The sequence below is a fragment of the Sylvia atricapilla genome, chromosome 2, assembly GCF_009819655.1.
Source record: "Sylvia atricapilla isolate bSylAtr1 chromosome 2, bSylAtr1.pri, whole genome shotgun sequence".
NCBI lineage: Eukaryota > Metazoa > Chordata > Aves > Passeriformes > Sylviidae > Sylvia > Sylvia atricapilla.
This window is the reverse complement of record NC_089141.1, coordinates 36,315,007-36,330,652: the sequence shown is the minus strand read 5'-3', so window position 1 is coordinate 36,330,652 and position 15,646 is coordinate 36,315,007. Positions and strand designations below refer to the sequence as shown.

General features: G+C 43.5%; 1 protein-coding gene across 1 annotated transcript; it reads right to left on the bottom strand.

Annotated features, from left to right (window-relative positions):
- Nucleotides 1-10,360: 10,360 nt before the first annotated feature.
- FUT4 (fucosyltransferase 4) lies at nucleotides 10,361-14,935 on the bottom strand. The gene has a single exon (XM_066341334.1). The coding sequence runs from the start codon at nucleotides 14,933-14,935 to the stop codon at nucleotides 13,736-13,738; it is 1,200 nt and encodes a 399-aa protein (XP_066197431.1). The 3' UTR covers nucleotides 10,361-13,735.
- Between the last annotated feature and the right edge of the window lie 711 nt (nucleotides 14,936-15,646).

The window sequence follows — 15,646 nt, the reverse complement described above, 5'->3', positions numbered from 1 at the left end:
TCAGGAAGTCTGTATGGTTTCTTGTTTGATACATGCAACCCTTATATTATTAGCAGAGGCCAAAAAGAGGCAGTCCTAGAACAATCCCTCACTCTTTTTATAACTCTTAATGCACACAGGTGGCAGAGGGCTTCAAAGTACAAGAAGTACAAAGTACAATGCTTGCCCTGGTTTCACCTGGAATTCAATTAATTTTCTTCCTAGTAGCTGGTACAGTGCTATGTTTTGGATGTAGGATTAGAATAATGTTGAGAAAAATGCTGATAAGACACTGATGTTTTAGCTGTTGTTAAGTAGTGTTTACTCTATGTCAAGGACTTTCCAGCTGCTAACTCTGCCCTGCCAGCGGGAGGAGGCTGGGGGTGTACAAGAAGATGGGAGGGGATACAGCCAGGACAGCTGACCTCAGCTGGCCAAAGGGACATTCCATACCATATGGAATCATGCTGAATAATAAAACTGAGAAAGTTGGCCAGGAGAAACCAATCTCTGCTCAGGACTGGCTGGGCATCAATCAGCAAGTGATGAGCAACAGCACTGTGCATCACTTGATTTGCATATTCTATTTTTTTTTCCCTTCCTTTTCGGTCCTATCAAACTATCTTTATCTCAACCCACAGTGGTTTTTTTCCCAAAAAGGAGGTGATTAGATGCCTGCCCAGTTAAATCACTGCACAGCTACGCTGCTAGAAAACTGATAAGCAAATGAAGTGCATTTATCAATGGACACTGCAGAAAGAAGCTATCTCTTTTGAGTTTTGACAGAAACCATTCTTTTAGCAAGAGTATGCACACTCCAGCTGTCCTCACTGGTTACATTGTGACAATGAGAAGAAAAGCGAAGGAAATGGATATTTCTGAGTATTTCTCCATGGACACATTCTATTTAAACATTCATGCAGTTTATCGCATGTACAGTTGTCTCCATTTAGCACTTAGAATTATACCAAAGTGTTGATTGCTAGATGAAGATTTGACAAAGAAAAGGCCCCAGGTGATAAACCTTTTGATCTCATTCTCTTTGCCTATGTTCTAAGGAAAACAGGTCGCCAGTAAGCAGTGATCTGATTACTTGCTTCTTGTCTGACCAAGGAAGGGCAGTGGAACAAAGGACTCAGTGTTCAGGTGAGTCCTGGCCTCAGGTGAGAGCCATCTGGCAATGCCTCAGCAAGGATTGAGATAGCCTAACTCTTTTCTGGAAAGGAACCAGAAACAAAAGTGACAATTATATCCATGTACCCGATTGATGGGAATCAGCTGCCATTGTAATATAAGTACAGAACAAAGAAGCACTACGGTAGCCTGACCTGCCCCTAGAGGAGTTCTCTGTGTACTTGGGCATTTTTCCAAACAGGCCTTTTCCTATGTAGGCTTTGTCTCAGTTATCTGTGCTTATCTTACTTAAGGATTGGATCACACCGACAGAAGGCTAGAAGACTGCTCTCAGGCCATGGTATGAAAACCTGCTCAACTGAGACCCAGGGTGGCCTCCAAACTTTTCCCAAGGTGACCCCAGGGGCCTGAATTTCACTTCTAGAATTGAATTACACCTGTGTCTTTCACCTCTCTGTCCTAGGACACACTTAAAATCTCAGATAAAATCCAAGAGACTAATTTTCTACTCAAAACATCCGGAATGCTCTTTGGGACTTGGTGGGCTACCAAAGAGCCTGTGATTCTTTTTGCACAATGCAGTCTTATCTAAAACTGGCAGCAGCTTTTGAACTAGAAGCCCATCCTTGCTATAAAAGGACATTGCCTCCAGTGAGGTCCATTAGCTGGTATATGTATTTCTCTTCAGGGCACTTGTATCTCCAAAGCTGGGCTAAGGATCAAGGAAAGTTGTTCTTTAATTGGTAGGTCATGATTCTTCTGTTCACTTTAGCCCATTGTTTTGAGGTTCTGCTCTGGATACCAAGCATGTAAAAGCAAACTAATTTTCTATTAGCCTTTGAAGAGATGAGGGAACACCACCTGCAAAGATGAGGAAAATCACCTCATTTTACCCCAAATATGTAGCAACCTGGCCAAGGATGGGTGTTGGTGCCTGCCACCATCACCGTTGCTGTTTGCTCCAAGAGGCAATGGCTCACCGTTCTGATACAGCACCTCCTCTTCCCCATGGCCCCCGAGATTGTCCACACTTTGCTGAGTCCAGGCACAAATGCATCCCCCATTGCCAGTGTGCGTCCCCACGGGGGGCAAATGAAATGCAGCACATGATGGCTAGAGCATGAGTTTATTGAAAATCATGGTCTGTCCCCTGAAAATCAAAACACAACAAGACCATGATCATCTGACACCTCTCCTTTATATTAAAGAGATGAATATATATGGTGAAGAACAGAAACCTCTCTTTTGCTCTGCAGCTATGGGCTTCTCTGGAGCTTTGAAACACAACCCATGAGGTCATGCTCACTGCAAACAAAGGCATAGAATGCACTGTTGCATTGTCAATCACCCAGTTCAGTTTGTGCTGTCATGTGTGAGATCGCAAAGATCAAAGAGATGCAAACACCAGGGGTATATTAACATATTACTACACAAATGCAATGTAAACAGTGCACGTGGAAAGAACAGCCTGACCTTATTTCACTTTCTTCTGCTTTCAGAACAAATGTTACATCAGCATGGTCCCTCTGGTTGGTGTTGGAGCAATCCTTTTGTTGTGTCTCCTGTGATAATTTCTGTGGCCATGTAGGCAAAAACAGCACTAGCACATAGGGTGATACACCAGGAAAGTCAGTGGAGAGATTTCCCTTGTGCTTTGGTGGGACATGGGTGAACATTTTTAACTGAACCAGGTCAAACTTTCAGGAAAGTGCTGACACAAAGGAGACATTCCCATCTCCATCATGTTTACAATGTTCCTCTCAAAGACAATATGGAGAAGATTGGGATGGGAATGGGGTGGGAATGAAGATGGGAGAGATGCTGCTCTGCATTCCCAGAGCAGAAGTAACAACTCCTGCTAGAGCCTCAGCTTAGCAAAGATGAAAGTGATTTATCCCATAGAGGTCACAAATCCAGGCTGCTTTAATACAGCAGTCTTCTCATCTTATTGACTGCCATGCACTCCTTTAGTCTCTAGCATCGGCTCTCTCATACCACTGTGGTACCTTTTTTGCTTATAGACCTCAAAGTACTTTATTAATAGAGGAAAATACCTCACAATCCCCCTAGGAAGTAAGGATAATATTAGGTGTGTTTACAAACAGAGGGGTTCTTTGCTTACTGTAATCAAAGTGAGACGGAAATGAGAATAAGGAATGGTTTGGGCAAGCCCTGTCTTACTCCGCTGAGGTGTTCTTAGGGCAAAGAATCAGGCTGTCCCAAACATGCCAGCATCCCACAACCATTAATTACTACCATCCCTGAGCTCCAATAAGAACTGATCACGAGCTACATCTACCTATTTTGAGCACTGTTTTGTGTACAAGCACACACATGGACTTGAGATATTAGGCTGAGTGGAGACTCTCACCTCCACAACTCACACACTGGGTCACTGACTGAAGGAGGAGGTAAATGCTGAGGAATGTATCATCCTAGAAACCAGCACTGCTCTCTCCAGGAAAGCCAGGGTAAAAGGACCTCCAATGAATTAGGAATATGCAAGACTTCAGAAAAGGATGAAATCTACTTGTGCCTCCTGGACTACCTCTTACAGAAGACAAAGAATCATAAAATACCTAAAATACTGTCCTAAGAGCAAAGATCAGGAAAGATTCTATGTCTAGTCACAGAACTTAGAACGCTTCAGATACCTCTCTCTTTTTTTATATCAGACTTTGTGGAGGCTGAAACAAAGATAAATTTTTTGACATTTTCACTAAAGCCAGACCTTCCTTTAGCTTAGTCCTAATGCTGAGTTTTCATCATATAAACCAAGTAACCTGAGAAGTAAGCAAAATTATTTTCTTTTAAAAGAATGGAGAAGTACCTGTAAAATCAGATGATTGACAACCCTCTGGTAAAACCAGACAGGTGAGATGTCACAGAAACAAATGGATACTTTCCCTTTGATGCAGAAGCAGCATTTCAGAAGCTCAATGCAGAAAGCTTTAATGTGCTGTAAACATCACAAGAAACATGAGGCATTCTGTGGCCAGACCCTTCAGTGAGAACAAAGCCAGTGTTCCCTTGCAGTGAGATCTTTTTGTTCTTTTACGCACCTGTCAGTCACCCAGGCCACATTCCTTCAGCATTTACCTGTGCACAGGTAAATCTCAATTGCAAGTCCAAAAGAGTACTTCAATATTCCTGAGAACCCCCTACTGAATGCAGTAGGGATGGATAGAAACAGGAGTCAAAGCAGATGTTTTTAATCTTAAACACAGAATCCCACAGATGTACAAATTGTGTTTCGTTTCAGTACCATGGGAAATGCCTGAGTCCTTCTGGGTTCTAACCTTAATTGTACAGCAGTCTGCTTTTCCTGTAGGATCTGTGATGGTGAAGCATCTTGCAACACACACAAATTGTAAAATATAAGAATTATATCCATGTTACTCTTTCATAGCACACTTTAAACTGAAGTCTGTATTTAAGCCATAAAGAATCCAATATGTATCAATATTACACATCAGAGCTGAAAATAAATAAGCACTGGTTAGGATTTCTGCCTTCATCTGAAAAGCAGCAAAAATGAGCAAGTGATGAAATTTGCTGTCCACCTCTCACCTGTATTCTGTCAAACCAATCCTGGCTTGGGTACATGGGCTCTTATCCAGTCTGTCTTGAAGCTGAAAGGGTCAGATTCAGACTGCAACACAGAAGTGACAGAAGACCCACTCTAACATGAGACAACAGGTTCCCAGTCCCAAAGTTGCCTTTTATTTATGTAACTTCAGATAAAATTACCCCCTGCATCCTTAAGTTCTAACCTAAGGGTTATAAAGTGACAGTTTCATCTGAACTCATGAAATCTATTCTATTTCTTTGCTCATTTGCACATATATTTGTGACAGTATTAAAGCTCCTAGACTGTGCCAGATATGCAAAAGCAGCAGAGTGTAGTACAGAGTGCAGTAAGGTTACTGTCCCAGCATGATTTAAAACACAGATCCCGATCTAGACCAAGAGAGATGGACATGACATAGAGAAACTGATCTATTTTTTAAAGTCTTGCTCCAGCTACTGGCTTCATAGCACATACTGTGGTCTAGACCGATAAGAAGCAGAAATTTGCGTAAGAGCTGATGACACTTTGTATACTCCAAAACCACTTGTGAAACCCACAGGATGCATAGATGTTGACAGAACAATACAAGCAGCATGTGGCTGAACAATATCGCAAGCAACCAGCAATTTTTGGCAGCCTGCACATACTCCAGTAGTTAACATCAGAGGGGAAAAAAAAAAACAGACTATTTTCTCTTTGGCCAGTATGACAATCTGCCTTTTTAAAGTAGCATTTGCAAAATAAATGAAGTTATAAATGAGAAAACACACAGGATATGGCCTAGATAACAGTCTCTCTGAAGTATCCGATGTCACATAAAAGGTGTACCTAGAGATATCTGGGCTACTTTGTGGGTCTGGCTTGTGGGCCTGGTTGAGGATGTGGGGCCAAGATATGATCCGCTATTGGCTCATGGCTTTTCTGTGCAGAGCCAGCATAGCCACAAGTAACACTGTTCAAATACTAAGACAAGTTACAAGATGCAGGGGCATAGGGAGACTAGGGAGAAGCTGAACAACACGATCAGGTCCATCGCTGCAGCCCCCAGTTAGATGTGAGCATGGGATCTGAGATGCCAGTGCTCACACACAGTGCTCACTGACCCCTCCAGGCCCTACACATCTGCCAGAGGAAAGCAGATGGCCTCAAGGGCAGGTTAAAACAGTCCAGGTCCCCCTGCAATTCAGCAGGATCGAGCAGGTGAACAAGCCATGGCACAAGATGAGGGAGTGCTCCTCTGTCAAGGATCAAATCTGAATTTGCAGAGAAGCAGCTGTTTAGAAAAATGGTGATGATGATTTCTCCATCCCCATTTCTACCACTGTCATGGGGAACACTACAGGGCAAATAGAATTTCTTCAATTTGGCTTTTAGAGACACTTATTTTCTAGAAGCTTTTACATTCTTTGGGTATATTTAGCTCTGGGTAAAGCAAGAAGATACATCATTCAGTTCTACATTTCACTTTCCTTCTCTGTCCACCCCCAGCCTGACTACCCACAATACCAAAGGCCACCAAAAAAGAAAACCACATACATACCTTTTGTTTGATGATGCTACTTCTCTGTTAAGTATCAAAACCCACCAGACCAGGTTCACCTGCCCAAGCAGCTGAGCTGGACAGCAGTCCATCAAGAGCAAAATGAGAGCAAGATGTGGAGGTTGGTCCATAACAGAAATGTGACAGGTATACAAATCAACCACTAGAGCAAAAGGAAGAAATCAAGTGTTTTAAACTGTAAAAAGCTCATTCAGGTGCCTAAATATCATGGGTAGCTGTCTCACAGCCAGCACACACTGTTTAAAGAGTCCATAGCTCAGCCAGCTGGAGAGGTTGGACAGTTGTGAGAGCTTGACAAGCTCTAAGACCACTGGTTATTAAAAAAGTTTGGCTGAAACCATTTCTGCCCTTGAGGCAATGTTCAGAAAAATATTTTTCCCACAGTATGTCACAAGTCATTAACCAGACCAAGGAATGCAGCTTATGCCTCTGCCTCACACACCTACAACAGGAGGAGTGAAATTCATCTTTCTTCTGAAACACTGGAGATGTACCTTGATTTGTTCCTCAGTGGCCCGATGGTCCTTTTGATGGCACTCAAACCAGCTGAAAGGATTCTGCGTCCTGCTTCTGTGCTCAGAGTAAAATGATTCCCAGATGTGAAATCCAAGAGGAACCCTCCTCTAGCCCCTGTCCTGATCAGGTCACTGGGGCTGCCAATGAGGCTGCTGCAAACTTTTCAACTAACAGATCTCTTTTACAGCCCTGGTGATGTCCTTGCTTTCTTCTGCTCTCTTCTGGCTGCTTACCTGGGAAAAAGCTTATGGAGCCTTTCTGGTTTGTTTCTGCAGCTTTTAGCCATGCGAGCATTTTCAGACTATGAAAAAGTCTATGCCTGTGACCAAAAGAGTGTCCTTTTGCGTTCTGTTGGAAAGTGCCTTGCATTTCTCAAATGCTTTAGGCAATGGGGCTCAAAGTACTTCATTATCTTTAAAATACTTCAGTATCTTTAAAAAATCCCCACCACTTTGGTGACATTTCTTTATCTTCTCCATCTGCCACATGGAGTCAAGCCCAGATCTGCTACTCACTCATACTACCTCCAATGATGGCGCCTTTGGGCTGCTCTAGAATGCCTCTCTCCTTGACTCTGAGCAGGAGACCAGATTTCATCTCCTTTCTATCAGTAGCCTCACAAAAAATTCTTTACTAAACACTCAGCAACTCCTGTGGATTAATCCTCACTTTAATAAATACCTCAGTAGTAGCAGCAAAAATGACTCAACTGTAAAGAAAGCACATAAAACATTCTTCACCACAGACACTGTAACAGACAGTGTGGTAAACCTGTTTGTTTTGGGTTTTTTTTTTTTCATTAGGGATTCTCATTAATATGCTTTATCAGAGCCTGAACTCAGGACAAATTCTGCTCTGATTAACCTGACAATTTTTTTCACAGCACAGACTTACTGTCTCTGCTCATAGTTCATCTCTATGATTCTTTGGTTCTGACATAAGACATCAGTGGGGCTGTTTGGCGATATGTGATACAATAATCTTCACCACTAAATAGAAAACTCACAGCATGAAGTCTCAGCCTTAAAAACTGATGAGATGTTTCACACCAGGCTGGGGTTTCCAACAAGATACTGCCCTAAAACATGCTCCTCTGATTTGTATTTAGCTTGTACTGCTCACTTGCCCTTATCCCAGAACTCTCGCAAAATACAACCAAAATTCCCAGCAAATATCCATATACTAACTTATCTCCTCTTAGCTCTCCCTCTCTAAAGTAGCAAGTCATTAAAGAAGACATCCTCAGGTCTGTGCATGTTTGAGGAGCAAGATGTAAACGACAGAGAAACAAAACTAACATTAAGGCAAGCAAAACACACACTTGGGACTGGAAGGGGAATAATAATGTTCAGAGCTCTGCCTTAATTTCAGGAGGGCATTCCTATTCAGAAGTAGATGTAAGCATGAGCACCAGCATGACTCTGAACCTATGTTTACTGGTTTCAATTTGGGCTAGAGCCAGCAGTTCCAAGAACATTCTCTGTTTATTCCCACTTAACAATTCAAAATGTCTACCCATGCTTTCCCATAATTGCATGCCTTTTTTTAAATTTCACTATAATTTTTCCGATTTGAATTCAACTTTACCTTTAGGACAATTACTTTGCTGTATTTCATGCAGTCCTGTTGTGCTTGCTTCAAATGAGTCACTCATTTTTATACTACATAAAGTTATTTGGCAGCTTTGCAAATGCATCAAAATATATCCACAATCCGATAATCTATGCTTTCTATTTGCTATCATCTTTCTGCCTTCTGCTTAAAAGCAAGATGGCCAATTTCCAATCATAGGCATTCACGTGATCAGGATCTCAGAGCCATAGTAGGCCACAGCTTGAGCATTCCTAATGCTCTGTGTTTTCCTGGACTGAGCTTCTCATAATCCAAAATATCTACAGCATCTTTTACATCAATGGCAAATTCAAGGATGCAAATGCAAAATTTTCTTCCATAATGCACAAAGCCAACCTATCAGTTGATTAACTTCAAAAGATGTTCTGATAAATACAGAAAAATTCAAGTTCCAAGTTTGGGATCATTTTTCATAGTTATTAAGAGAATATTATTAAAATATTGAGCATTCCTGAAATAAAGTCCAGTTTTAAATCTGTTGCAAAAATTGCACCCATGCAGTTATAAGGACCTAAAATCATTGAAGGAATTCAGAAAACTATGTACTCCTTTCGAGAAAAAATTTTTAATGAAAAGAGAGTCATAGCTTCTCAATGCTTCCTGAACACACTGAGCACCTTTAGCACCAGCAGTAAGAAATCCCTGCAGTTTTCAAAGCACTCCTGAAAAACAGGTTCAACGTATTTATCTCAGATAATCTTTGGAGTGAGACTCTCAGGAACAGCTGCCATTGTGTCAAAATCAAGCTTAAGTACTTAGCTCGAGACCATTAAAAAAAAAATAATCTGCAAAATGTAAACAAGACATAGAAATTCTGGCCTGGAGTATTGTTTTTTAAATGACCACACAGAAGAAAACACATAATTATGCAAATTGTTAAATTGAGTAGGTTACATAAGCCAAGCTGGTTACAGGCAAGTTATTCAAATAATTACTTTCTTACCGATTAAAGACAGGCTGTTACACTTGGATCCTGAGTTATCTTTAGTTAAACACAACTTAAATCCACATTAAGTCACTGTGTTCTCGTCAACAGATTTTAGATTGAGTCAGCTCTGTGTGCCCTACAAAGGGTTATTTACTCTCTTAAAACAAACCCCATTTTATTTGACTGTTGGGTAGAGAGCTGTGTGAGTTTAATCAGGCATAACTCACTCACACTAAGAGTCACCAAACAAGCTTGAACAAATGGTACCCAATATTTGTCAGAAAAATATTTACACCAGTTTCCCCAACCCAGTGTTCAGTGCTATCTGGAAAATGAGGAAAAAAATGTTTTCCTCCTCAGGCAGGAGTAAGCAAGCAGTCAGTTTAAGCTCTACTTGCAAAAATTAAATGAGCTAATGATACAACTCCAATCACCTTAGGGGGAAAAGCAATGTCTGTAGCTCTGACCCCTTCCTAGCTGGGCAGAAATTTTCAGAAGTGATTTCTCAGTACTGTGCACCAAGCTGTACAGAAGATGAGTAAAGAGAGGGGTAAGCCATCACTTGTGCAGCAATCAGTGTGAAGACAAGCTTAGGGAAAACAGCTTTTGGCCCTTGGTCTTTTGCTGCCCAGTTGAAGACAGCCATGAACATCCGTGAAAAAAGTGATAGCTAAAATTGTAGAACAACAAACATAGTCTTATTTTGAAATTTAAGGCGGGGCCGAAAGAATCCAACAACATTCAAATTCTCTGTAGGTCAAGAGAAAGTTTGCTTTTTGATTTTGTTTGAAATGACATTTTTCCAACACCCAACTTCAACAAATGCACCTTTTCATATAGAAAATAACTCAGCACAGCCTCTCCTATGAAAATATTTTTCTCCTGGCAGAACCAGGTTTCATGCCTAACCTCAGATGGTCTGACTACTTTGAGAACAATCAGCCACTTTTATTCAAGAAACAAACATGAAAAGATATTCATTCTCTTTAGAAAGCCAGTTTTCTTCAGCCTTCATAACACAGACAACAGAACACAAAAATAGGGTTGTTTTGCACTATTTCCCTTAATTTTATTGAGTGTCAATCTACATAATTAATATAAAGTTACTTCATTCTATGAAGATCAAGACACCTTACAGTATAAAATTCCCTGAGATACAATATGCAATTTGAGAATTATGATCATATAATTCTCTATTTCATTTACATCATAATCAAAAAGTAATGGCAATTCTTCTCCTTATAAAACCCAGAAGATAATGCTCTTCCTTTCTCTCCCTCCACCCCAATATTTTAAGGCATGGAATAAAAACTTTCCCAAGATGTATTCAAGGAAAACTTTTCTACTTAAAATAGAGAATAGCCTTCCCCAATTTTTACAACTGGATTGTATACATCATCTGCAATGCCTTGTGGAGTCTGGTATACAATGTACAGACCAGTTTGTTCAGGCAAACTTTATATTTATCATTGAAGTAGAGCTCTACAAAGTGCATTACAATAACTGGTCCTTTACCTGCAACTGTACACTATTAGGTTGTGGTGTGGATGACTAAAAACCAGAGATCTATAGAAATTCTGTAATACTGACTTCAGCAGCTACAGGTCTGGGCTGAATTTCCTCCCAAATGGAAAACCACAAATTTGCAACATCCATGTAAGGATGATGAAATTAGAAAAGGCTTCTCTTCTCCCAGTGCAAGTGCTCTGCAATAATTATTACAAATCTGCAGTTTTCACCATAGAGTTCTTGAAAACCCTCAATGCACAATTTACAAATAGTGTACAATTCTGATCACTTTACACAAATGATGCTTGAATTGCTTTGTAGCTCTTTTCTGAATTTTACAAAAATATTTGCTCGAAGATTTCAACTCTTTTTTATTAGACAGGCTGAGAAAAACAAAACAAAACAAAACATTTGTGACCTCTGAAAATTCCCATGCTCCTGTAGCCTGATCTGTATATGGCACTGCTAATGATTTCACAGAAGAACTGTGTGCCTGGAAACATTCACAAAATGCTAAAAAAAATTAGGAGGACTGAATAAAATGCACTGGTTTCAGCAGACTGATAAAAAGTAGAGCAATCTTAAATATTATTTCACCACTTTTAAGATTGGGGGTTTGTATACAGTTATGTGAACTCTGATAAAAACTGAACAGAAAAAAAATACATAAATTCAAAGGAAAAGAGGGAACCTATCATTCTGACACTTAGGTATTACTATTAATACTATACCTAAATTGGAGTTTTAAAAATATCAAACCCAGTATTATTGGAGTAGTAACTACTGATAGAGAAACATATGACCATGCCATGAAGAACACTGTTTTACCTTAAACAATCACTTTATACCTCCTGAAGTAAAAGTGCAGCATTAGGAATCATCCCTACTATATCCCACATTGCATAGATTGATTTCACTCCCTTCCCAATAAATATTCTACAGCAACTCCGGCACTGAAAATAAAAAGGTTCATCAAGTACTTTCAGACAAACTCCTTGCACAAAAGCAGAAGGGAATAATTGCAGAAGCCTGCAAGATCTGAACTAGTACAACTGTGCAAATTATTAATGAACTTCATTATTTTTTTCCAATAAGCCTTGGCTCCATGCTTATTAAATCATGGGGAACATCTAACCTAGAAATAAATTACAGTAGGCTGCCAGCTCATACATCTTAAAAGCACTCATCCAACATCCCATACTGCTTAAATCAAATCTAGTCCTTTCCTAACCTAAATATCACTCACGAATGCCAGTGAGGTTGCCTGTTCTGATATTCATCTTTTATTTGCAACTGACTTTCTTCTTTTCCCACCTGTTCTGTGCCCATGATTTTATTCTGAATGAAGTCTCTGAGTAACTCCATAGATTAAAAAGCAGGTGAATGACTACCTTATTCATTTGGGCAGGTCTCTTGTAGGTTTTCAATTTTTTGCTACCAGACTTCATAGCTGCAAAAGACAGCAAGGCTGAGCTTGGCAAGAACATGTAACTGTAACTGAAGTTTCTTTCTGGCTTTGGCTGAGTAAGATTACATGTAACCAAAAAATAACCACACATCCACTACTAGGATGGCTCCAGCAAAATACGGCAGTCTAAAAAGGAATAATTACTGTAAATGTTCCTGACAGGCACTGAGCAAAGGGAGTTCTACCTTAAAAATCCATTTATTGATTTAAAAAGTGAGCCAGAAAAAGACCTCAAAAGCAATGGAAGAGAAAATAGTAAAACCTTCCCTTTTTATCTTCTTTCTGCACGCAATCTGTATTTTACCAACAGTGTAGATCTTATTCTCTACAGTGGTTTTCTTTTTGAATGGAAGTGATTTGGAAGTTTGGGGATTTTTTGGTAATTATTGTTTTAAAAACAACAAAACACCATTCTGACTGGTCTGTCCCTCAGCAGAATTTTTAAAAAAGCATGCCATAAACCAAAAGAGTTGCGACACAACAGCACTGTCCACTGATACTTGAGAAAAAAGTTAGTATTTCTGTGTATATACTCAGTACAGTAATAAAACCCCTGCCATTCTGAGTCTTCCCCTGCATTTTCCTGTATGGCAATAATTCTGCAGAGAAAAACATGCAGATACCTGTAAACATTTTCTAATTCCTGAAAAAAGGGAGGGTAGAAGTGTTCCAACTTTCTTCCCCACAGTCTGAGTTTTCCTGTACTTAAAGTTCTACTCTACTTTCATACAGGGTAAACATGCCTATGGTTTCAGCAGGTAGTAGGAGAAATACTTTCCATCATCTGAGCTGTTTCTCCACTCAGATTCAGTCTCCTTCATACACTTTTTCCTAAATGGAACAATTATTTGGTTCAAAGCATCATTAGCGGGCCCCTGCAATTTCAAGCATTGCTAAAAGGTGCTACTGTACCATAAGATTCTTACATTCAACACTTGCGGCTCAGAATTTGTCTGTAAAAAGCTTTCACACACATAAAAACCCCAGTTTAAACCATTCGTTTTTTACATAGTGTTACAGAAAACCAGCACTGATCCTGTATCCTCTGAGCAGAGGAAAGTTTCATGGTCCAGGAAGTTGTCATAGCCGCCAAAAATTGGTTTCAGCTGCACAGCTGAGGAATTTGGCATCGGGTATTTATGTTGAGCTGTGCAGAACTTTAAATATTCTGTAACCGTACAACTTTTGGAAATTTAACTTTGCTCTTTAGGAATCATCTGGCATAACGCCTCTTTGTACCTTCATAATTTTCTCTTTAATGAAAGTCCTCCTTTTGTAGGCTTTTCACAGCTTGTTTTCCTGTACCTGATGTCTGTAACTAGTCTTCTGTGGCTAATGCCGGGTACAGGGGCTAATGATCTCTGTGAGACCCATCCCTCCCGACACCTTGATGCTCGGCCCAGGCTGTCCCCAGGCAAGCCTCACCAGCCAGGAACATCAGCTTTCAAACCAGCTGGCCAGATTTCGAACAGTCTTTATTTGGTTCCCAGCTGCCCTGACAGCGTCGCAGACCTTGCAGAAATGCTCATCCCAGAACGAGGTGACGTGGACTTCGTACTTTTTCCTCCAGGCAAAGTACCGCCTGTAGCTGGGTTTGTTTTTATCGAGGAATTTCAGGTAGGTGGCCAGCAGCCGGGGGCTGGGGAAGTCGTCGACGTGGATGAAGGAATCGGGGGGGATGAAGCGCTCGTAGTTGGCCCGGCGGGGTCCGAGGACGACGGGCACGGCGCTGGCGGAGAAAGCGTTTCTCCAGAGCTTCTCGGTGATGTAGTCGGTGTGCTGGGAGTTCTCGAAGGCCAGGTAGAACTTGTAGGCTGACACGGTCTCCACCAGGCCGCCCTCGGCCAGCGCCAGCCCCCGCGCCCCGTACACGTCGATGGGCAGGTGCTCCTTCAGCTGGCGGTAGTAGCGCACCCGGGCGTGCTCCTCGTTCCAGTTGCTGATGACCCAGGCCACCAGCCGCGTCTTGCGGGGCAGGACCAAGGGCCGGGGCGCCGGCGGCACGTAGAGGTACCCGTAGGGAATGAACACGTCGGAGTCGCGGCGGTAGGACATGGTCCAGTTGAAGAGCCCGGCCAGCCCCCTCAGGCCGGGCGAGTGCGACGGCGACTCGAAGTTCATCCACACCCATCGCTGGCGCGGGGGCCGCGGCGGGGAGCCTCGGGGCAGCCCCTCGGCGCCGTGCCGGGCCAGGTCGCGGTGGTGGAACAGCACCGCCTGCGCCTCGCCGAACAGGCTGCGGTCGGCGCTGAGGCGGCAGCCGCTGATGTTGTAGCGCCGCCGGCAGTCGGGCAAGCGCCGCGGGCGGCCGAAGGGCTCCCACCACAGCAGCACGGTCACGGCCTCGCCGTCCGCCCCGGCCGGCTCGGGCAGCGCCGAGTACAGGGCGAGCGCGGCGGCGGCGCTCAGCAGCCCGGCCGCCAGCGCCCACCGCCGCCCGCGCAGCCGCCGCCGCCAGCGGCAGCGCCGCAGGGCCGCAGCCATCCCCGCCGCCCGCTGCCGCCGCTCTGCCCCGAGCACGGCACCGGCGGGGCCGGGCAGCGCATCCCGGGGCTGGGGCGGCTGCCGCCGCCGCCGCTCTGCCCCCACGCCCGGCCCCGGCGGCGGGGAGGTGCTGCCGCCGCCCCTCCCGGCCATGCCGGCCCGGCCTCCGCCCGGGTGCCGCCCCTGGGTGCCGGCTTGGCTCTCCCGCCGCGGCCGCTGCCGCTCCGCCCTCGGGGAGAGGGGGGTCGGGCCCCTGGCGGGGGTTCGTGTCCTCGCCGCCTCCCCCGTGCGGCAGCGCCGCCGCGGCAGCCGGGGAGCTGCGGCCCCGGGCCGCTCGGTGCCTAGTGCCCGACTCGGGGCCGCAGAAGGAATTTGTGTCCCCGCACTCAGGAGGGGCTCCTGGTGAGAGCCCAGGCCTCAGCACGCACGGGAAGGGTTGTAGGGATGCTCACAAGGGGTCTCAGGGCGCCCGCACCCTGGCACCTCTGGTGCTTGGTGCCGGATGTTTATCACGGCCGCTTTGTCACTGCCTTCATCAGCAAGGCAGAGGAGAGAAAATATAACGAAAAGCTCCCTGGTCGACATGAGGTTAGGGAGAGATCTGTCAGCAGTTACAGTCACGGGCAAAACAAAACCGATTTGGGGAAATTAATTTATTGCCAATCAAATCAGACTAGGGTAATGGAAAATTAAAGCAAAACTGAAATACACCTTCTCCCCACCTCTCCCTTCTTCCTAGGCTCAATGTCGCTCACAATTTCTCTGCCTCCTCCCCAGCAGCACCATAGGAGAATGGGGAATGGAGGCTGCAATCAGTTCATCACATACTGTCTCTGCTGCTCAGTCCTCCTCAGAGGAAGGACT